This window comes from Zea mays, chromosome 8, assembly GCF_902167145.1.
Source record: "Zea mays cultivar B73 chromosome 8, Zm-B73-REFERENCE-NAM-5.0, whole genome shotgun sequence".
In the NCBI taxonomy this organism is placed as follows: Eukaryota; Viridiplantae; Streptophyta; class Magnoliopsida; order Poales; family Poaceae; genus Zea; species Zea mays.
Window position 1 is genome coordinate 156,980,349 of NC_050103.1, and position 22,488 is coordinate 157,002,836.

The following is a 22,488-nucleotide window of genomic DNA, read 5'->3' on the forward strand; positions in this document are numbered from 1 at the left end:
TCACTAAATGATAGAGAACTTAAAGAGTGTTGCACTAAATTTGCAAACACTTTCTCTCATGATGGTTCATGTGATGTTGAGTTAAATGATTTGATTTCTAAATACAACCTGCACGGACTCTCCTTGGACCTTGGCCACTCCTCCAGGTAACTTCACTCTGCAGGAGAGGAGGTGGGTGCGTGCGCGCGTCGGCGCGTGTCAGCATGTGCGTCCGGGAGAGGGTAAACTACTTTTGCCTACTGGCACTGGCCACCACCGAGAGAGCGTGAACGAGTGAATAGAGTAAAAAAATATCTCAGCCCGCCGGACACAGACGCCGACGTGTACGGGTCGCGTCGGCGTGCCAAAACTGCCCGCTTCGTTGTTCGTTTGCCCGCGCGCACCGGCTACTACTACTAGTTCCTACTATCTGAAAAGTCGCGGGAGAATGGGGAAGAAAAAGAAGCACGTGCTGTTTTCTAAGAGTAGATGTACGAAGAAAGAGAAAGGTGGTGATCTGATGGACGTGTACATACATACATACATACATACAGACGCAGACACTTCGGGCTGCACCAACCTCAGTTAGTTCTTCAGGTCAATTCAACTCTGAAACGCAGGCAGCGGTCGTCCCCGGCCGGGACTGGAGCGAGCAAAATCGCAGAGCGGACTCGGTTCATTCAGCCACGAGCTCGGCCGCGCTTGCACGTTTTCAATTGGTAACGATAACGCTTGCTTTTTTTGTTTTTACTTGGTGGACTACTGGACTTCAGCAACACGTGCTCGCTTGAGAGTGAGAGTTTTTTTCTTTCCTTCCCAGCCCCCTTTGTTTATATAGCTGCGTACACTGTAGGTAGAGCGTACGAAATGAGTGCACATGCCCATTTTTTTTGCCAGATCAAGCACATGGTCCACCTCCGTCACGCCAAACGTAACGTACGTCTCGCGACGGCCTAACGGGCCAGAGGGAAGGATTGAACTATGGAATATCCGACCAAGTGCTGCTGACATGACGTGTGTCATCGTCACACCATGCGTTAGCAACTTGGCCGTCGGTGTCCAGCAGAGTGACGAAGATCACCAGATCGAACGTCCAAGGCCACGACCACGATGCCCGCGTCGTAGCACGTGCCCGTGCACCTGCTTATTTTCGGGGGATACCGAGATCTAGTGCCATGGTGGGGAAAAAAAATTTGGTGCAACCCGAATGCAACCCAGGGTGTTTGAAGCTCCTCACGAAAAGGAGAACATGTCCCACCTGTAGATCCCCCGGATAACGTTTTAGTTGTTGTTGCTGCTGCTGCGGGTGGGGTGTATTATCCTTTTAGTGAGGGGTTGTAAACACTTTGATTTGCATTCAGGCTGTACCAATTTTTTTCCGCCATGGTAGTGGTGGGTCTACCTCACCGCCGGCGTCGCGCCGAACACCCCCATTGCGCCGAATTTGGGTCATCGCCTCATCGAAGTTCAGGAGTGAAACCAAGTGACTGTAGACCCAAGATTGATTCGAAGGTTTGTGTTATGTTTATGTACATGCACACACACACCCCACCGACCTTGGCCCGCGCGTCCACCAGGAAAAGGAAGGGCATGCCGCATGCGCCGAAGGCGAGGTTGCTGCGCAACGCATCGGATTCGGATCTCCCACCGAAGGGTTGGGAATCTTGGCGTTGACATCAAGTGATGTCCACTCAAGACATGCACTGCAGCCTGGAGCAGCGGAGCCGGAGCACTTGCATAGTTGCATGTGCGGGCGGGCGGGCGTGACCGACGTCACGCTGGCTCGTCGCCGTCCGTCGCGCTCGCATTTTGATTGGCCCCCCTCTCCCAACATGCCGGGCCGGGCCTTTGCGGACGAGGGACGCTACTCGGATTCTAGCTGTCCGGCTGATCGCACGTTAGGCCTTGGGCATCATGTGTAGTGTAGTACGGTGTGTGCCAACGAACCAGAAGGAATTTTTTTTAAACGAAATTCGTTTCATTGTTATTGCTCTGTTCATGTTACAAGCGCGGTGGGATCCCGCATTTTCTATCCCGTCGTCACCGTGATCGAACGGGCGTGGATTTTTCTTCTTTTCGTGGACGCCTGAATGCATAGGCAAGTAGCTGCCCTGCTCAATGGTGGTCGTGGCACCAGCTACAGCTACCACTCCTGCAATGCGCGGGAGACGACGTAGGTGGCCATGGCCGCTGCTGCTGGCATCTGCGGCGGTGGCGACGAGTTGCTCCACCTCTGCATCTGGCAGCTCCGCCCAGACGAAGCAGTCCGCGACGGCGGCGGCCGCCTCCGTCGTCGCTGCCTGCGGGGCGCCGGCGGTTCCCGGGCGGTCGTGCTGGAGGTCGATCCATCCGTCCTGGAGGTCGGAGTCCCAGTCGGGCAGCGCGGAGGCGGCGCACGCCAGCGCCCCGATCCTCTCGGCCGCGCCCGTCGCCACCTCGTCCGCTTCGTCGTCGGTGTCCGAGTCCCAGAACGCGTCCTGCTGCAGCGTGCTCTTGGGGGACGGGAGCCCCTCCTCCTGCCGCTTCGGCCGCGCGTCGAGGTCGGCGACGAACGGGTGCGCCAGGAGCTGCGCGGCCGTGGGGCGGGCGGCGGCGCGCCTCTCGAAGCAGCGCGCCAGGAAGTCCCTGGCGTCCGCCGACATCCACGCGGGCGCCTCCGGCACGTCGTCCGTGTACCCGATCCGGTGGACCGCGGCGAGGAGGCCGTCGGCGTCGCCCCACGGCGCGCGGCCCGTGGCCAGCTCGACGACGGTGCACCCGAGCGCCCAGACGTCGGCGGCGGGGCCCTGGCCCTCCCCGCGCGCCACCTCGGGGGCCATGAACGCCGGGGTGCCCCCGAACGGGCGCGCCGACCCGGCGGCGGCGGGGCGCGCGCACCCGAAGTCGGTCAGCCTGGCGCGGCCGTCGCCGCCGACCACCACGTTCCGGGCCTTGACGTCCCCGTGCACCAGCGACCGCCCGTGCAGGTACGCCAGCGCGCGCGCCACGTCCCCCGCGTAGGCGCGGATGTCGCGCTCCGCCAGCCGGCCCCCTCCCCTGGCGGCCGCGTCGGCGAGCGACCCGCCGGGCGCGAACTCCAGGAGGAGCTGGTACTCGCCGCCCGCCGCCGCGCGGGCGCCGACGCACGGCACGATGTGCGGCGACGAGAGGCCCCGCAGGACGCGGCCCTCGCGCCGCAGCTGCGCCGCGGCACCCGCTGCGCGCGCCGACTTCACCGCCACCAGCTCGCCCGAGGCCTCGTCGGAGGCCAGCCACACCACGGCGCCCGACGCGCCGCGGCCCAGCGTGCGCACCCGCCTCAGCTGCTTCGTCGTCATGGCCACGGTTGGGATTCGGTCAGTCTGTGAGGAATTGCAGTGCAGGGAATGGGAATCGTGATGGCGTGTTTGTGTGCCTGTCGAGGAGAGATTTATGCGTCTGCAGGATAGGGCGATGGGAGGGAAGGGGAGGTCTATTTCTACGGGCAGCGTGGAGCACGTGCGGAAACCGAGCGGAGGAAGAGGGGAACGGCCGCGTGCGTTTTGCAAACCTCGTCGCCCGCCTACCAGTTCCAGTGTCTGCTAAGGAAGGTGTAACGAACTTGTAGGATCAGCGCTGGTCGCGGGTTTTCGGTCCGTTTCCATCGTTTTTCCTGCTGCCTTTTACTACTGGCGACGACGGGCCCAGATCGATCGTCGGGTCGCGGCCTCGCAGCCGGGCAGCAGGTGCATCCTCTCAACACTTGGCCGCCGGCCCGCCGGGTCTGGTCTGATTGGCAACCACGTGCAGAGCCGGCTACTGGGTGGCCTCAGCAAGTTCGTCACCCGTGAGGCCGTGACCAGTAGTACCAGTACTGATGGTCCGTCGCGTTACGTTGTCTCTTTTTCTCTTTTTATTCTCTGCTGTACCTGCCTTCGGGCTTGTTCGGTTATTTTCAATCCATATGGATTGGAGGGGATTGATACGGATTGGAGGGGATTTTGACTTACTAGGGATTGAATCCCTTCCAATCCCCCTCAATCTATATGGATTGAGGTAGAACCGAACATGACCTTCATGGGTAACGTCACGGCACCATCTCTCCCGCGACGTGGATGCGTTCCGGAAGAGGATCTGCCGTGGAGGCATGCCGATCGAGCACACAGAGTGCGTGACGTCTCAGGCACAGCACGCCCGTCCGTCTTTGTTCGGCGAACAGCAGACCCCGGCCAGCATATCGGTTCCGCCGTCTAGTGGATAATCTCGCCGGACCTTTCATCTTCCATGTGCTCGGGCACGCAGTTTTTTTTTTTTTTGCTAATAAATCATGGTCACACAGTTTTATCCCTTTCTGCGGAGCGCTTTACACCGCGAGCACATGCACGGCATCGTGCCAACGGATCTACCAGTCAGATTTTTCTACTGTTTTCCAACCGACACTAAATTGCCGGACAGCCGGACTTAGGGCCTGTTTGTTTACCCCAATGGATTATATAATCTGGATTATTTTTAGAGGATTATATAATCTGGATTATATAATTTGGATTATATAATCTGAGTAGTCATGTTTGTTTACCCAGATTATCTGGCGTGTTTCTGTTGGGTGGCGGGCTTCTCCGATCCGATAGGCGCAAAAACGATTCGGTAGATTATAATGGCAATGGTGGGTAATTTCTAGGAAACTTGAAAGGATAGTGGGGAAGTGGAAAAAAATAATCTGAAATAAGCACCTCCTCACTTGCTTATGAATTATCATAATCCAAGGGGTTAGATTATATAATCTGGGCAAATAAGCTAGACTGTTTGTTTGCCTCTTAGGATTATTTAATCCAGATTATATAATCTGAGGGGTAAACAAACAGGCCCTTAGGCGAGTATGCCGCCATTCATATTATTGTGATAGAAAATCTCCTAGAGGTAGTTTAAATTTGTTACTTTCTCCCGGCATAAAACAATAGCACAATGGTTCGCGCAAACTACGAGAGCTGCTAATCTTTTCCGATCATATGTTTGAACTCATTTGCCACCCTATATTCCTATCTTGGTTGCTCATGCAAATACGGTGGACGCCATCACGCCAGGTAAGTTTTGTTACTTTCCCCCCTTCATTACATCGGTTGGGCTGGATTTCGTACCATCATATTGCATGGCTGCGTGTGCGAGCTTGTCCGTCAGGTACAACTTTTTATCTGTGGATATAATACTATCTTCAGCAAAATTCTCTATATACATCATCTATATTCGTTCTTTACAGTCTTCTCTAAAAGATTGTATCTCCTACCTATATCTACTTTCTCTCCAACAACGTCCTCTAAATCACGTCATCTATATGCAAATACATATATTAAAGATTTTTTTTAATTTTTAATTTTTGTACATACATATTTGTCATACTCTTAAATGTATTGTACATATTTTAGTTTTACTAAACCGGTTGTTTAAAGTATTCAAATAGATAGAGAACCGTTTAGAAAAACTCTATATATAGAGGATCCAACGACGTCCTCTAAATTTAGAGGACCGTTTAGAGGACGCTGCTGGAGGGAGTAGAGGACGTCCTCGTCCTCTAAATTTAGGGTACAAGACCCTTTAGAGCTCCTTGTTGGAGCTAGTCTAAGAAAATAAACCTAAGATGCACCAATACGTGCGAATCTAGTCTCCTAGATACAACGAACAGGGCTGACTCTGGGTTTTCAAGGGCCCTAGTCCAATCTCAATGTCTAGACCCTTAGTTTTTTTTTCTTTTGTGTCATCAATAATTATGGTAAAATAGAATAAATAAGAATATTAAACAATGTTAAATCATGTTAAATCTGTACGAAAACAAAATCTAGAATATTAAACAATTTTGGATTACATATATATTTCTAATGTCTCAAAATAAATAACTTTGTTGAATATTTCTTGAAGCAAAATCTATGAGGACAGTGTTCAGATCAATGATTTTCAATATATCCTCCTCGATAGAGCATGTGCTAAATTTAGTATTTTTACGACATAGTTGACCTTAAATAATTTTTTCAATAACTTTAATTTTGATAAAGTTCTTTTGTTTCTATTGTGAGCGCCAAATAAGTTCTTCATAGGCAATCTTGTAGAACTATACTAATATACAGATGATGCATGATACATAATCAGGGATGCATATACAAATATACCTTCTCCTGAAGGTCGAACATGCTGGTTTTGTATTATGCTTTTATAGGCAAAAATTGATATGGTAGTTTTAAAAAATGTTTACTAATATTATATATTAAGAGTAATATTTGAAAAAAGTGGGGCTCCCGATTCTTGGGCTCTAGGCGGTCGCCCCTCCCGCTTAGGGTCAGAGTTGGACCTCACCAGCGAACCAAACACACGTTCAGCCATAGTTAATGCATGGTAAAAGTCTGACTCTCCTGACGCGGACAATTAAATACGCCCATAACGATGTCATTGATCTATTTCTTGAAAGCCATTATTTGTATCTGAAAGTTCCCTATGCCCGGGAACAGGATCTGGATGTCGCCTAGAGGGGGGGTGAATAGGCGAATAATAATTAATCACTTTATAACTGGAAATTCTTACTCTACTCGAAGATTAGATCGCAGTGGAATGAAAGACCCTTCGAGTAGGTTGCAACAGAATTGAAGTTCCTGTCTTAAAATACCCTGCACTTCAAAGACAGCTTATACCACATATAAATATTGAAGTGCAAGTATAAACAACAAATAAGACAGAGAAACATCACACAGCACAGAGCAGAGCACACAGACACAGGGATTTATCCCGAGGTTCGGCCAAGCCTGAAATGCTTGCCTAGTCCTCGTTGGAGTTAGCCACACCTGGGCTTGGAGTCTATTTCAACTCCTTCCTCCGTTTGCTCAGATCTGTCAGTATGACAGATAGAGCCTTCCACTATGTTGAGTTGGGTTTTAACAAAGCCGCGGCTGCTCACAATCTTCTTGACAGCACTCCGGCAGAGTAACAATGCGCTCAAAACTTTGCTCTAGCTCTTTGCAGCACCTCTCCACTCTCTAAAGGCTTATAACTTTGCCTTCACACAAACTAGAGAGATTTACACAAGAGGGAGAGAGAGAATCGATCCGAGTGATGTATACAATTGTTGGCTGCACTTGTGTTGTTGTTTGAGGCGCCTAGGGGTCCCTTTTATAGCCCCAAATGGCCTAGGAGCCGTTAGAGCTTCATTTGGAAGCTCCCAGCCTTCCCTGGTTGCGGGTGCACCGGACTGTCCGGTGGCGCACCGGACAGTAAACAGTAACGGATCTGATTGACAGTTTCCTTCTCTGGAACAGCTATCCGTTTGTGCACCGGACAGGTTACTATTCACTGTCCTGTGCACCGGACACAGTTACTATTCACTGTCCTGTGCACCGGACAGAGTTACTATTCACTGCCCTGTGCACCGGACAACTACTATTCACTGTCCTGTGCACCAGCCAACAGCACACTAAGTGCTTTTTCCTCCGTTCTTTCTCCGTTTGACTTCAACTTTTGGGAGGATTTTCCTGAGACTTAAACAAACACATTTAGAGTATAATCCAATTGATTTAGTCCTAGAAACTTACATCTTTCTTGTTCTTCTCCTAGCTTTTCTGTTTCTCCTCCAGTAGAGCTCAGAATGGTACTTTCTCTACAGAAAGAGTTAGAGAGCAAACCAAAGCACCAAACTTGTAGTAAGAGGTGTATGCAAAATGGTTGAACACTCAAACCTTACATACTTAACCTTTTTCATCGTTTTACCCAATTTGGCTTGTTTGAGGTCGATGTTGGACTCTAAACCATCAAGTCAACTTGACTTGATCTAGATTGACATATCTGAGCCCTAACCCCCGTTCACTTCTCGAGCTTGATCTTGAGCCTTATGACTTACACCACATAATTGTAGATGTTACCTCATTGGTTGTAAGTCATGTCCTTATGTAGTGATCCTTGATGCACCATAACTCTTCTTAACTCGATCAACCTTGACTTTGCAAGTCTTCTTCTTCACCCTGGCTTTGGGTTCCTGGTCTCCTTGACCTTCTCCCGTGCACTCGGTACCTCGAACCTCTTCTTGCCTCCATCCTTGGCTTGATCGATTGTCTCTGAGTTACGCACACCGAGTCTCACTTAAGCAATGTCCATCTTACTTGTGATGTCCATTATCTATAGATAATCCAGTCTTTGGACCATCACACTTGTTCACTTGTGTTGAACCCTGTTAGCTTTGCATTAAGCACCTGTTCAACACTTAGCACACTTGTTAGTCCTTTAATTGGGTTGTCATCCAAACCACCAAAACCCAGAAGAGAGCTTTCAGTATCTTCTCTTTCTTTTTTCACCGCCGCACTGTGGCCGCCTAATTTTCTACTTAGACCAAATCAAGGTGAGTTTTTTTATTGGGCTCCAGTCCCAATAAAGCACGGTTGGAACTCAGTTGGATCATGAATTTTCTAGTCATCTATTGTGGCAATGTATGTCGCAGTGGAGAAGCTAGGATTTGAGTTTAGAGGAGACATATCAGATTGGGGGAGACTATTATGAAGGTATTTTAGTCTATTTAGAGCATGCTTGATCTAAGATGTATCGTAGGGAATTAGATGGACTAAATCCATTTCTAGTCAAAATTGAATAGAAAGAGATTTAACCATTCGTAATCCTCTCCGGCTGCTGTGCAACTGAACAAGGGCTTACATGATGACTAGCTAAGAAAATTAGTGACTCCTGTAGAATTAGGAGAGAATTGGGGGACATCGCCACTCTCTGGCCCCAGTAGAGTTATGTAACCCTTGCATGGGTTTCGATATTCTCTTCGTCAATCCCCTCTGTAACAGCTTAACCGACATGTAACTAACTCATGTATGAGCCTTTATGTTGGCAATGAAAAGGTGGGGTATCTCGCCCCCCCGAATTTCTCAAAAAAAAAAAAAAAAAAACTCTCTGGCCCCAGTCTTCGCCCCTGTAACTGTAAGTGCCACTTAATTATATTAGCGCCAACCCCGTGTCCCATTCTCGTATGAAGCCCATTGCCGTTGACTTCTATTTTTTGTTCGAGATCAAGTTGCTACTGTTAAATATCGTGTTTCTCGTGGTCATACTTCTAAACAGTTCCGCCGATGTACTTACTAAGCTCCTCCCTCGCCGGCAGCCCGGCACTTTATTTAAACTCATCCGGACAGGCCGGTCCTCAATGGCCGGCCAATCTTGGAGAGGCATTGGTTCAATTCGAAGCTAAACCCATTCAACTGCTGTAAAAAGGTCCGAGCTATGCATTTATAGAAAAAAAGTTCTATTTTTTTTTGTATGTGCTTGTGTAGTGATAGGCACCCACAGGGCAGCACGGATCCGCGTGGGCGCATATTCCGTCCACGTTTTCGTTGGTGTGCATGTTGGTCTTGCAGACAAAGGCCTCTCAGTCGCTCTTTCTTCTTTCCTTGTGCATTGGAAGGGACTCGGAATAATCGGATCTCAGTAGCAGTAAGTGGTAGTCACTACACATGGGGGTTGGAAACCTGCAACCATGTTGCTTGGTGTAAACAGAGAAAGGTCAGTCAGCAGCACACGTGCAGTCGTGACCTAGCAGTAAGTGATAGCAAATTACTCCAGCGACGACGTCAGCCTCACGTTTTATCTCATGTAAAGACAGCTATACAGATGCCGCAGTCCAAACAGTCGGCTTTAATCCGCTGTAAACAGGCAAAAGTCGACTTTAATCCGTTGCGAATAGCCCACTTTTAGACTGCTATAGAGACAAAAACATTATAAAAGCAGTATAAGCTGGCACAGATAACTAAACGAACATGCAAACAAACCAAACGACAATTGGTGGTGAAAAAATAAATCAGTGTGCGAGTTTCCAAATGGAGCGGCGAGCGCAGGCCGCAGGAACAAGCGTGGGCGTTTCGCCTCGCCCCCCTTCCTCGCTATAAGTCGCTAGCAGCCTAGCAGTCGGCAGACGACGGCACACACGTGAGCTGACCTGACCTGTCCTACTCCTGCCCCCGGCGGCCCTCCCTCTCCCGGCGACTTGACCGTTGGAACTTCCAACAGACTGGATCCTGGCCTGGCTCCTTCTCAAGAGGTCAACCAGCTGAGCCATCCCAAAGGTGCGTGCAGACGACACGACACGACACACGCCCTTTGGCGACCTCTCCCCCCCCCCCCCCCCCCCCCCCCCCCCCCACCCACCTTTTTGCCTTTCTCTGTGAAAGTTCGACGCACACGTCCTTTTCAGCAAGTGCGTTTTTGGACTGCGAGCGAACGAACGCTGCTGCTTGACCGACACGGACGGACGTCCAGGCCGGGCGCGATTAGGCCGGCGTTGGATGACGATCGGGCATGACTTGGGACACAAATAAATATCACGGATCAGCCAGTTACTCCCCCGGTTCGGCGGTTCCGCACCGGCCACCGGCCGTGCTCGAGATATTTTTTTTCAGATACTTGGGACTTTGAAGTCGCCTTCTTTCTTTCTTTCTTTATAAAAAACATAGCCGCTTGCTTTGCTTGCGTCGAAGAGGTAGAATGAACTTCTCCCTTTTGTACTACATATAAAAAAACATTTTGCCTGCTCAAGAGGCAAATCTGTACACTTTGCCTATACACACGGATGCCAATATGCCTACCGAGTGGGTGCAGGGACAGTCTTCTGGTTCTGGATACATACAGTGAACCAAACACACGTTTATCTGAGCTGTGGGCTGAAGGTTGTTTCTTCTCTCCTTTTTCTTTAACGCCCCGTTTGGATCATTGGAATTGAATTCCATTATAATAATAGTAATTTAGGCATATATCAATTAAGATAATTCAGTTTTATACAAAATATATTTGTATACTACTATTAGCAATATATCGGAGATATTTATGTGTTACATTTTTACTATAGAGGAGTGAGACGAAATATGTCATGTAAGTTACAGAGTAGAAACAAATTCTACTAATGCATAAAATCATTTCCCATCCTTCACCCCATGAATTTGAGATAGGCTTATATCTGAACTTTGGAAAGTGGTGGAATGTCAAATTCTAAACTAAATAAGTTAGTTTATTGAGTGAATTTGAATTCCTCTAAAATGAAGGGATCCAAACGCCCCGTAAAGGAAAAGAAAAAAAAACTTTGATGGCGATTGGACATTGCTGGTATATAAAAGCATTAAAATACTGTAGCGTTGAACAAACAAAAGTATGTTTCCTCACTAGTTTTAAATCATTGTTTATTTTAGCTGCGGCACCTGCACGCAGAGGTTTCATCGGTGGCCCGGCCCACGGTAGTTAGGTGAGTGTGGTTCGCAATCACGACGAGCCATGTTTCTTCCTTAGTTTCGGCCCGCTTGTGTGTAGCCTACAAGTCTGGAGTCTCCTCCGTCGGTGTTACATTTGAATTTTCAAAACATCAGCCGGTCCAGTTTATGTTTCTCGCCCATTCTTTTTCTGGGAACGGTGCAAGTGCAACTGGTTAGCACTTAGCAGCATCTGTTAGCCTAAGGTCCAACTTTTTTGCATTTTAGCCCTTTTGGATTTCTTTTGCACAATTACGCCCTTTGTAGTTTCATTTCAAAAAATGGACCCTTACTTCGGAGCCGTCATCATTGGCGCCGAGGTAACACATAGTGGCGCCAACATAATTGGCGCCAATTTTTCCTACGTGGAAGCCGATGTGGCAAGTCCCAGGGGGTCGGCGCCATAGATCTTGGCGCCGACCCCCCTGGATAGCACTGGACTCCACCGTCAAGGGGGTCGGCGCCAAGATCTATGGCGCCGACCCCCTGGGACTTGCCGCATCGGCTTCCACGTAGGAAAAATTGGCGCCAATTATGTTGGCGCCACTATGTGTTACCTCGGCGCCAATGATGATGGCGCCGAGGTTGGGGTCCATTTTTTGAAATGAAACTGTAAAGGGCATAGTTGTGCAAAAAAAAAACCCAAAAGGGCTAAAATCCAAAAAAGTTGGGCCTAAGGTCATATCCAGCTACAGCGTGGATATATATAGACATGCAAAATATTGTTTTGCGCTATAGACCACACTGTTTATAGAGCGTAGTTTGAAATAGAGAGTGGGATATAGAGTCTGCTGGAGATAGCCTAAGCAGGTCGGGTTCTAAGAATTTGGTGACCCAGGACAGGGCACAAAATAGAGCCCCCTATATAAAATATATCAAAGCACGTAACCTTTTTCACCAAAACAAAAAAAAAGGAAAGTAGCTAGTCGAACATGGGGCTCAAAGAATATCAAAGCATGTAACCTTTTTCACCTCAACATTTATCAATCCATCATATACAAAGAGGACCTAGGGTGTTAAGTATTCAATGGTCCAAATCTCTATATATCTCTCATGTGCTAGCTAGTAGCCATACTCCAACCTACGCCCTCGCTCTATATCTCACTCATCATTCTCCTTGGTTACCTGTAGTACCCTAGTGTCATTACTCATTGCACAACAATAATGGGAAAGATGGTCAATTCACTTGGAGTCTACACAAGTCCGGGAACTACACAATAGGATCAATGTACATTAGAATGACATTTCAATGAATTACCAACAAGAGAAATGAAGAAACTTTGGAAGAGCAAATTTCCTAACAAAATCAATGTTTTTATGTGGTTAGCTTTCCAAGATAGACTGCAAACGTGAGTTAATCTCAAATGAAGGAATTGGAGAGGTAGCAAACACTGCGTCGCCTCTATGGGGGTAGAGGAAATCATTGACCCCCATTTTCCTTCCATGTCATACCTCCAAATTATTTGGTTCAGTTTCAAGTAAGTTTTGGGCTGGGATAGGTCTCCCTATAATTTGCAGGATACTTTGATAATTGGATTCCTCTAGAGGGATGAAAATAGATACTTATTCGGATATCATTTTTAGGTCTTTTTTCTTTGTTTGCAAATAAACAGGGTATAGATTATGCTATACAAATTCGTATTCTTGTTTTTAGCATTGAGCTTGTAAAGATCCATAAAAGGTAAAGCTCAAATTTGTCATATATATCTTCTCAAACGTTAGATATAAAATTCAGATACAGATTCGGACATGAACATTTTTCACACTTTTTTTTATTGTAGGAGCAAATAATGCATAGAACAATTTATGCAAAAAATATTCCTATTTGTAATAGTAATAACGTGCTTGATAACATAAAAAAATATCAACATTAAACTTCATACATATCTATTTTAAAATATTAAATTTATCCTACACCCACTTTCGTCCTAAGTTTTTTCATGATTGCATAGGCCTGCAAATGGGGTGGGTGTAAATGGGTATTTTAGGTGGGTTTAAGAAATGGTTTTGTTTTGGTGGGTTGTGATGGGTTTTAACTATTAACGGGTTGGGTTGGGCGGGTTTATTTTATATTGCGGGTCAAAATGGTGGATACCCATGGGTATAGATGGATTTGTATAGGTATGGGTTTCCATGGGTATTCACCAATCAGACTACCACCTTAATCAGTACCATTTTATTTCAGGTTTAGAAAAGTCTTTGATTTCTTTAGTCACACACAACATACTATATTATACCATTTTATCAGTACCATTTTATTTAAAAATGTGACCAACTATAAAGTTGCATAACTTTTTGATATCTACAAACTCTATTTTAATAGTTTCTACATCCGAGACCGTTTACAAAATTTGAATTTTAAATTTGAAAACTTCACACGAATTTTTCAATGATAAGATGATTTCAAATAAAAAAATTGACAATTACAAAGTTTCATAACATTTCAAGACCTACAACTTTTATTTTGGTGGTTTTTCCATCCGAGGTAGTTTGAAAAAATTAAAATTCAAAATTCAAACATAGTTTTGTATGGCAAGATGATTTCAAACCAAAACATTATCAACTACAAAGTTTCATAACTCTTCAATACCTACAACTTTCATGTTGGTGGTTTTTTCTTTCGAGGTTGTTTTCAAAATTCAACTTTTAAATTTTTAAAATTCAGGCATAGTTTTCGTTGACAATATGACTTCAAATAAAAAGGTTGTCAACTACAAACTTCTATAACTTTTAAAGATCTACAAAGTTTATTTTGGTTGTTTGATCATTTGTTCATCTCACATGATAGTTCTAACAATATGCACAAATTCTATACATATCTCTCGTAGTTCCATAAACTATGAGAGAGAGATAGGTTTTATGAACAAATTTATTTTTAGTTTATCATATGAAGAAATGTTCAAAATATAAAATGTACATCATGATGAGTTATACAAATTTGTAGTTGAAAACTTTTTTATTTGAATTAATTTACTGCTTTAAAATGTGATTTTTAAAATGTGTATGCAGTTGGCTTAATGTGAGACAATAAGCTAAACCCACGGGTTTTCCATGGGTTTCCACCCAATTACGGGTTGGTTTGGGATCAATAATGTTATTGGATGGGTTGAGTTTAACTTTCCTCTAGTATTTTTGGTTGGGTGTGGGATGTATATCAAAGTAATTAGATTTGGGTATGGGTGGGAGTGGATTGGATTTTTTGCCATTAGCAGGCCTATGATTGCAATAGCTTTTTTGGATCCGTGGAACATTACAAATAAGATAGGGATTGAGGAAAGGTTTCCAAATTAGTCTTCAGTAAAAATGTTTTGTTTCCTCCAGAAATAGCGTGTGCTCTTGATGGATCAAGGTTTAAGATATTTGGATGTCAAGACGTCTGGCGTGTGCTTTTGATCGAAGTGCAGATTTAACTTTTCCTAGTATAAAGTTGTTGAGAATAAGTGGACGTGTATATCTGTCATCCAATAATCTGACCATCGATTTTGTGATCTGCGACGAGTGACGACAGACGGAACTGCTAGCGATAATTGGCATAGTATCTCCGAGACGTGTGTCGCAACGTCTCCCAAGCGCTCACGGATTCCATGGCCAAAGCCTGCAAGCGCGTCGTTCTTCTTCTCGCCGTAAATAAAGGAATAAAGCGATTGAATAATGATGCCCTGAACCGAACTGAAAGGATCGACGCTTGCCTCGGACTGGGAGGGAATAGGCTGTACCTCTGCCGTCCTGTCCAGCAGCACATCGGAAGCCATCCCAAGGTCCAAGCTTCCAGACGAACCAAGGATCTCTGCAGACTGCAGACGACCGACCGACCGATAGATAGATAAGCTGAGAAGGCCGGCCCCGACGACGGCGGGGCTACCGCTATTTCTCTTGCCTTGAGCATCACGTTTGCCACAGATCACACGTAATGATGAGGAGGTATAAGCCTCGCACAATCCATTAAGCATGCAGTGCAGCCAATGGAAGCAAGGAACAAAGCTTGGCCATCAGGTAGCTTCTTCTACCCTATCCCATCCCGTGCATAATCTAGTGAAAAGAAAGCATTAGTATATTTGCATTTGCTTCGTTCTCCACCGCCAGCGAGGTGCTCGTGCGGTGTGTATATATATATGCACGGGGTTGCATTGCACCCAGCTGCAGATGATATATACCTTAAGCCAGCAGAAAATTAGGTATAGGCGTAGAGACTAGAGAGCGAGCGAGCTCAGTCCGTGTTCAGTCGAGAGAGCTCGTTTAGCTTGGCCATCGACGAGCTAGCAGAGCAATAGCTAGGATCCATGGCGAACGCGGGCATGAAGCCGGTGGCCGGCCTCCTGCTGGTGCTCAACTTGTGCATGTACGTCATCGTGGCGGCGGTGGGCGGCTGGGCCATCAACCACGCCATCAACTACGGCTTCTTCATCGGTAATATAAACGCTTCGTTTAAATGCTTTCGTCCGTCAGCTGGTTATTGGTAAGGTAACTCAGTAACTGTATGTAGTATGTTCTTTGGCGCTGCATGACGCATATATATGCATATACTATATGCAGGCACCGGCCTGCACCTCCCGGCTCACTTCTCCCCGATCAACTTCCCCATCGGGAACGCGGCGACCGGGTTCTTCGTCATCTTCGCCGTGATCGCCGGGGTGGTCGGCGCGGGCTCGGCGCTGGCGGGGCTCAACCACGTCCGCGCCTGGAGCACCGAGAGCCTGCCGGCGGCGGCCTCCGCCGGGTTCATTGCGTGGACGCTCACCCTGCTCGCCATGGGGTACGTACGTTACGTATGTCGGGTCCCGCGTAGACGCGTAGTACGTGTACGTGTGTGTGTGTGTTGGTCCATTAATTGTCGATCGATTTGCTGACCCGTTTCCCGTTGCATTGCGTGGGGGACCGGGCTGTTGGTCTCAGGTTGGCGGTGAAGGAGATTGAACTGCACGGCAGGAATGCCAGACTGGTAAGCTAAGATCGATAGATGATGGGGCAATATATATATGGCCTCCTCTTGAGCCGATGATCTAGCTATATATCTCGTGTGCAGATATGCATGGAGTCCTTCACCATCATCCTGTCGGCGACGCAGCTCTTCTACCTGCTCGCCATTCACGGAGGCTTGAGATAAAATCGATCACCGTGTTGGCCGGAGGCACTGAGGCAGTGACTGATGAATGGAGACTTGTCGTCGGTTCCGTACGTGTGTGTCTGTCGGATTGAGTGGGCGTGCATCGGATTCACGGGGCAGCGCGTGTACTATATATGTGACTTCATTCGGTTCGCTGTGTCGTTGTGGGCTGGGCTGTCTTCCAAGATGCATGGAGAGGCAGTACGTATGTACACGTACGTGTATCTATCTGTTCGTGTGTGTGCGCCCGCTGCTGCTTGATTTATCTTGTGCGTCCGATTGGTTACGTCATTCCGTGTCATTCATTGATTGTTTCGGAGATGGAGAGTCAATATGTCTACACGTCATGATGACGTGGTGATTACTTGCTTCCGGCGTGCAGATAGTAGTATCAACGTGAGCACTTTCCCCTTGCTTCTCTTTCTTCGCCTTCAGTGCAACCAAAGCCGGTCGAAATTTCTATATAATAGAGCGCGACGCAAAGCTAACACCACATGTGTCCACGTCTCCTGAATTCTTCTTAGCCGTTGGATTCGACAAACACGGCCATGAGACATCTCCTCAGGCTCAGCAGCCAGCACGACATCACGGGAGACTCTGGTACCTTCCAGAGACGAGTTGAAAAAACACACAATCAAAAATTTCTATATAATAGAGCGCGACGCAAAGCTAACACCACATGTGTCCACGTCTCCTGAATTCTTCTTAGCCGTTGGATTCGACAAACACGGCCATGAGACATCTCCTCAGGCTCAGCAGCCAGCACGACATCACGGGAGACTCTGGTACCTTCCAGAGACGAGTTGAAAAAACACACAATCAAAAATTTCTATATAATAGAGCGCGACGCAAAGCTAACACCACATGTGTCCACGTCTCCTGAATTCTTCTTAGCCGTTGGATTCGACAAACACGGCCATGAGACATCTCCTCAGGCTCAGCAGCCAGCACGACATCACGGGAGACTCTGGTACCTTCCAGAGACGAGTTGAAAAAACACACAATCAAAAATTTCTATATAATAGAGCGCGACGCAAAGCTAACACCACATGTGTCCACGTCTCCTGAATTCTTCTTAGCCGTTGGATTCGACAAACACGGCCATGAGACATCTCCTCAGGCTCAGCAGCCAGCACGACATCACGGGAGACTCTGGTACCTTCCAGAGACGAGTTGAAAAAACACACAATCAAAAAGGGTGATTCTGGTAGCGGCTGTCTTCTCCGTCGGCGGCGGCGACGACCCTGGTAGCGGTCCCCGCCCCGTTGGCCCTCCTTCCCCGAACGTCCCCGCTCTTCTCCACGCCACGTGATTCTTCCAGTGAGAGGTCACGCCATCGACAAGGGGATATAGTAGAAGCGTTATGGTCCCTGTGTCAGCGAGAGCAACAGTGCTGACGGTCGTCGCGTCGTGACCCCTCCTGCTCCATGAGTTCGAAGACCCGTTGTTCGTCTGCTCACCCAGGTACGAAAAGTTTTCTAACCATGTCTCCTCTAATCCTCAAGATCTCAAGGAGGCAGACAGGTCGTTGGTAGCCTCCAAGTGGACTGGAAGGGAAACGGTTGGCAGCCTCCAAATAGACTCATCCAGTCATCCTCATTCTCATCCGGCCATCCGGGAGATCGTCCAGATATTCAGATGTGATCTCAACTCTGAACTGTCTGTTAAAGAGCCAAGAGGCAGAGGCCCAAGGCGCAGGCCGGAGAGCCGAGAGAGGCCAAGAGCGAGGAGAAATCGATGCTGTGGGTTTGAAACATGACGGCACTGCGTGCACCAGATGGTCGAGCGAACGAGCTCCACTTCCGTGCGTGGCTTTAAAAATTCTCTTCCCTGACACATGCTCGGCCGCCACAACGCTTTGCCTCCTCTATCTGCAACGGAAACAAAGCAAACGCAGAGAGAAAGGCTGTCACAGCCACGCCCACCGTCTCTCTCTCCTCCTCCCTCTCTGCAATGCAACGACCCTTCACACATATTGATATATATGTCATATATTTCCTAACGTCATGTGCATCCAATTAATATCTCCGTGCGGCCGCTGCTAGCTCATTAAGGGCCTGTTTGTTTATCCCCATGAATTATATAATCTAGATTATTTTTGGAGGATTATATTATATAATCTAGATTATATAATCTGAGTAGTCATGTTTGTTTACCCAGATTATTTGAGTTGTTAATAGGATTCTTTTGTATGAGGAAGACAAGAATGCCCTCTATATTTGTACTAGGTTGAAACTCATATATGAGATAAACAATGTAACAAACGTTTCTGAGTATTCATAATTTATTACATAAATAATTTGAAAAAAAATAATTCAATTGACATTGGCAAATATTGCATTAGTAATATTATCACGGAAGGTATTCTTCATGTCACCTTCTTCATCTAAGGAAAAAACGATTCGGTGGATTATAATGGCAATGGTGGGTAATTTCTAGGAAACTTGAAAGGGTAGTGGGGAAGTGGGAAAAAATAATCTGAAATAAGCACCTCCTCACTTGCTTATAGATTATCATAATCTAAGGGGTTAGATTATATAATCTGGGCAAATAAGCTGGACTGTTTGTTTGCCTCTTAGGATTATTTAATCCAGATTATATAATCTAGGGAGTAAACAAACAGGCCCTAAGCGACGATCAAATGCAAGCGTTGATGACTTTAATTATTGTCATTAATGTTATTTTTATTATTACTACCTTTATTATTGCCATTAGTACTACTACATTATTCTCATTCCTCCTCCAATAGAAACAGATATATATGGTCTACATGTGCTAATATGATGTCACCACTCGATTTGGATTCTTTATTAGATGATGCTCCTTCGAATTTCCATTTTGAGTTTACTCCTTTAGAGTCTGTACTATCATATTACTACATTTCGTGCCTGGACGAAAGATGGCTATTTTATTAGTGTGTTTGGCTTCGTCTTGAGTTACAGAAATTTTATCATATACTCAAAACATCAAAACCAATGTTCTAATACTGCAGACACGTGCCTATTCTAATAATTCTACCACTTCTAAATGTATATATTCAGATATATTGGTCTTTCTATATGTACACAACAATGATTCAATTATTGTTTGCTCCTTCGAGGTCGAGGTTCCATTTTGAGTATACTCATTTGCAGTTTATACTGTGATTGCTTAACTACCTCCCTCAATATGTTATTCTTACCACTTATATTACTTTTATCTATACGCGTGCGGGGCACGCGCACGTTACTGTTAAATAACGTAGTTGTCGCAGATCCCCGATCCGGACTCCAAACCCTCCCAACAGTAGTAGGGACGTGAGAAGTTGTAGAAGCCCGCTCCCTTCCCAGTAACTCAACACAGAGAGGAACCAGAGACACAGTGGATGGAAGCTCTTCTATCTATCTTTATTATGATGGGAATGGGTACATATATATAACCTGTGTACCCCTAAGGGCAGTTTCGGTATTAGCCCATTAAACCCCTTTTAGGGTTTCTCAACACTCCCCCTTGGGCGAATACCGTGACGCCTTATGTCTCATCAAAACTCCGAAAAACCCAGTGGGAAAAAATGGAGAAAGAGAGCATAGTGCCACTCGATGTATTGCACTTGTTGCCTCGTTAAAAACCATCTGTGAGAAACTTCAGGAAAACTCACAATGGGAAAAAGAGTACAACGGGTGTCTTCAGGACAACTATAACCTTCAAGGTGTATAATATACGATCTTCAGGTCGAATTGTAAGGGCTGAAATTCAGAGGTGATCTCCCCCTGAACCCTGCAGGTCTCTCAAATGCCTCATCCCTATACCTCGTACACATTTTCTGAATGTGACTGCAGGTAAGGATTTAGTGAATAAATCAGCCAGATTATCACAAGACTTGACTTGCAGGATTTTTATCTCACCCTCGTTCTGGAGTTCATGAGGATAAAAATACTTAGGACAAATATGCTTAGTCATATTGCTCTTAATATAGCCCGTTTCCATTTGTGCAACACATGCAGCATTATCTTCATAGATAATGGTGGGGGTATTTGCGGTGTTATAACCACATGACTTCTGGATGTAGTTAGTCATCCGTCGTAGCCAAGCACATTCTCGTGCGGCTTCATATAGTGAGATTATTTCTGAGTGGTTAGTAGACGTCGTTACTAATGTCTGTTTGCACGATCTCCAGGATACAGCAGTGCCACCACATAGAAATACAAAGCCAGTCTGAGATATACCATTATGGGGATCTGACTGATATCCAGCATCAGCATAGCCCACCATAGTCTGGTCCTGATTCTTCGGAAAAAACAGGCCAAGATCTTGAGTGCCTTTGAGGTATCTAAGTATAGTCTTAACACCTACCCAATGTCTTCTGGTTGGGTCTGCACTGTATCTAGCTAGTAGATTTACCGCGAATGCAATATCAGGCCTGGTGCAATTCGCAAGGTACATCAGTGCTCCAATAGCGCTAAGGTAAGGAACTTCAGGTCCCAACGATTTCTCATCATCACTCTTTGGTCTAAATGGGTCGGTATCCATTTCAAGGGATCTCACGACCATCGGGGTCTTTAAAGGGTGAGCTTTAATCATATTAAATCTCTCAAGGACCTTTTTACAATAGGTCGACTGGTGTACAAATATTCCTTCTGGGAGATGCTCGATCTGCAGGCCCAAGCAAAACTTGGTTTCTCCCAAGTCTTTCATTTCAAACTCTGTCTTGAGGTAGGCGTTGGCCTCCTCAATATCCTCAGCATATCCAATGATATTCAAGTCATCAACATAGACCGAAACTACGCAAAAACCCTTCTGGGATTTTTTAATGAATACGCAAGGAGAATCTGGATTATTTATGTATCCCTTCTTCAGGAGGAATACGCTGAGCCGATTGTACCACATCCGCCCAGATTGTTTAAGCCCATACAGCGCCCTCTGCAACCTAACGCTGTACATGTTGCGATTTGACTTGGCATCCGGAACTCTCAGCCCATCCGGGACCTTCATATAGATTTCCGAATTCAATGACCCATACAAGTATGCGGTCACTACGTCCATCATCTGCATTTTTAAGTTTAAACCTGCTGCCAGTGATATCAAATATCGGAACGTTGTGCCACTCATTACCGGGGAGTAAGTTTCATCGTAATCGATGCCGGGTCTCTGCGTGAACCCTTGTGCTACAAGTCTCGCTTTGTATCTCACCACCTCATTGTTCGCATCCCTCTTTCGGACGAACACCCATTTGAACCCGACTGGGGTAACATTGGGGGGCGTGCGGGCGACAGGCCCAAATACTTGCCTCTTTGAAAGCGAGAGCAATTCCGTCTCTATTGCTTCTTTCCATTTGACCCAATCTGAGCGCTTCTGGCACTCTGCCATGGACTTTGGTTCAGGATCCTCAGCAATCACAACAGCGATCATAGAGACGAAATCAGTGTCGACAACTGTAGTCTTTCGGTTATATAACTCTCCCGTCTCAACATAGTTTATGGCAATTTCTTCAACTGAATCATCCGGTTCTTTGTGATTTCCCAAGTTATTTGAAACCGGTTGTTCCGAAGTCCTTGTGCTTTTATTTGTGCGCACATTTGCACTAGGACGTTCACCTTCAAGGTGTGTTACTGCTGGAACATCTGAAAGGGAGCACGTTGCATTCTCTTCAGTAACTTGCCGGTGCAGGCGTCCCCGCTTGGCTGATACTGAATCATCCGGTTTTCTCCCCCTTTTCCTAGGATGGGGAGTACGAGTAGAGTCCATACCCTGCAGAGGTATCTCCACTCTCTCTGGTGCATTTGCCGCAGGAATATGCGACTTAGACACTCCTCATATATCAGTAAAGGCATCTGGCAGATTATTTGCTAAGTTTTGCAGGTGTATTATTCGTTGAACTTCAAGTTCGGTTTCTCTAGTGCGTGGGTCAAGCGATTGGATGCTACTAGCACTCCATTCTATTTCTCGGCATTCTTTATTATTAAGGTACAATCCTCCCCCTAATGCCGGGAAATGCTCTTCATCGAAGATGCTATCAGCGTACCGAGCCGTGAACAGATCCCCAGTTCTAGGCTCTAAATATTTGATTATGGACAGAGATTCATAACCAACATAGATCCCCAACTTCCGGTGAGGTCCCATAGATGTACGCTGGGGTGGTGATATCGGCACGTATACAACACAACCGAATTTTCGCAGATGGGAAACCACTGGTTGTTGACCATGCGT

General features: G+C 46.5%; 2 protein-coding genes across 2 annotated transcripts; one reads left to right on the plus strand and one right to left on the minus strand.

Annotated features, from left to right (window-relative positions):
* Positions 1-1,852: 1,852 nt before the first annotated feature.
* On the minus strand, positions 1,853-3,660 carry LOC103636208 (mitogen-activated protein kinase kinase kinase 17). The gene has a single exon (XM_008658561.4). It carries the CDS (start codon positions 3,294-3,296, stop codon positions 1,878-1,880), a length of 1,419 nt encoding a protein of 472 aa, XP_008656783.1. The 5' UTR covers positions 3,297-3,660; the 3' UTR covers positions 1,853-1,877.
* Positions 3,661-15,232: 11,572 nt separating this feature from the next.
* LOC100282955 (uncharacterized) lies at positions 15,233-16,714 on the plus strand. Its single transcript, NM_001155860.2, has 4 exons — positions 15,233-15,605; positions 15,732-15,951; positions 16,092-16,137; positions 16,222-16,714. Exons 1-4 carry the CDS (start codon positions 15,479-15,481, stop codon positions 16,300-16,302), a joined length of 474 nt encoding a protein of 157 aa, NP_001149332.1. The 5' UTR covers positions 15,233-15,478; the 3' UTR covers positions 16,303-16,714.
* Positions 16,715-22,488: the final 5,774 nt, after the last annotated feature.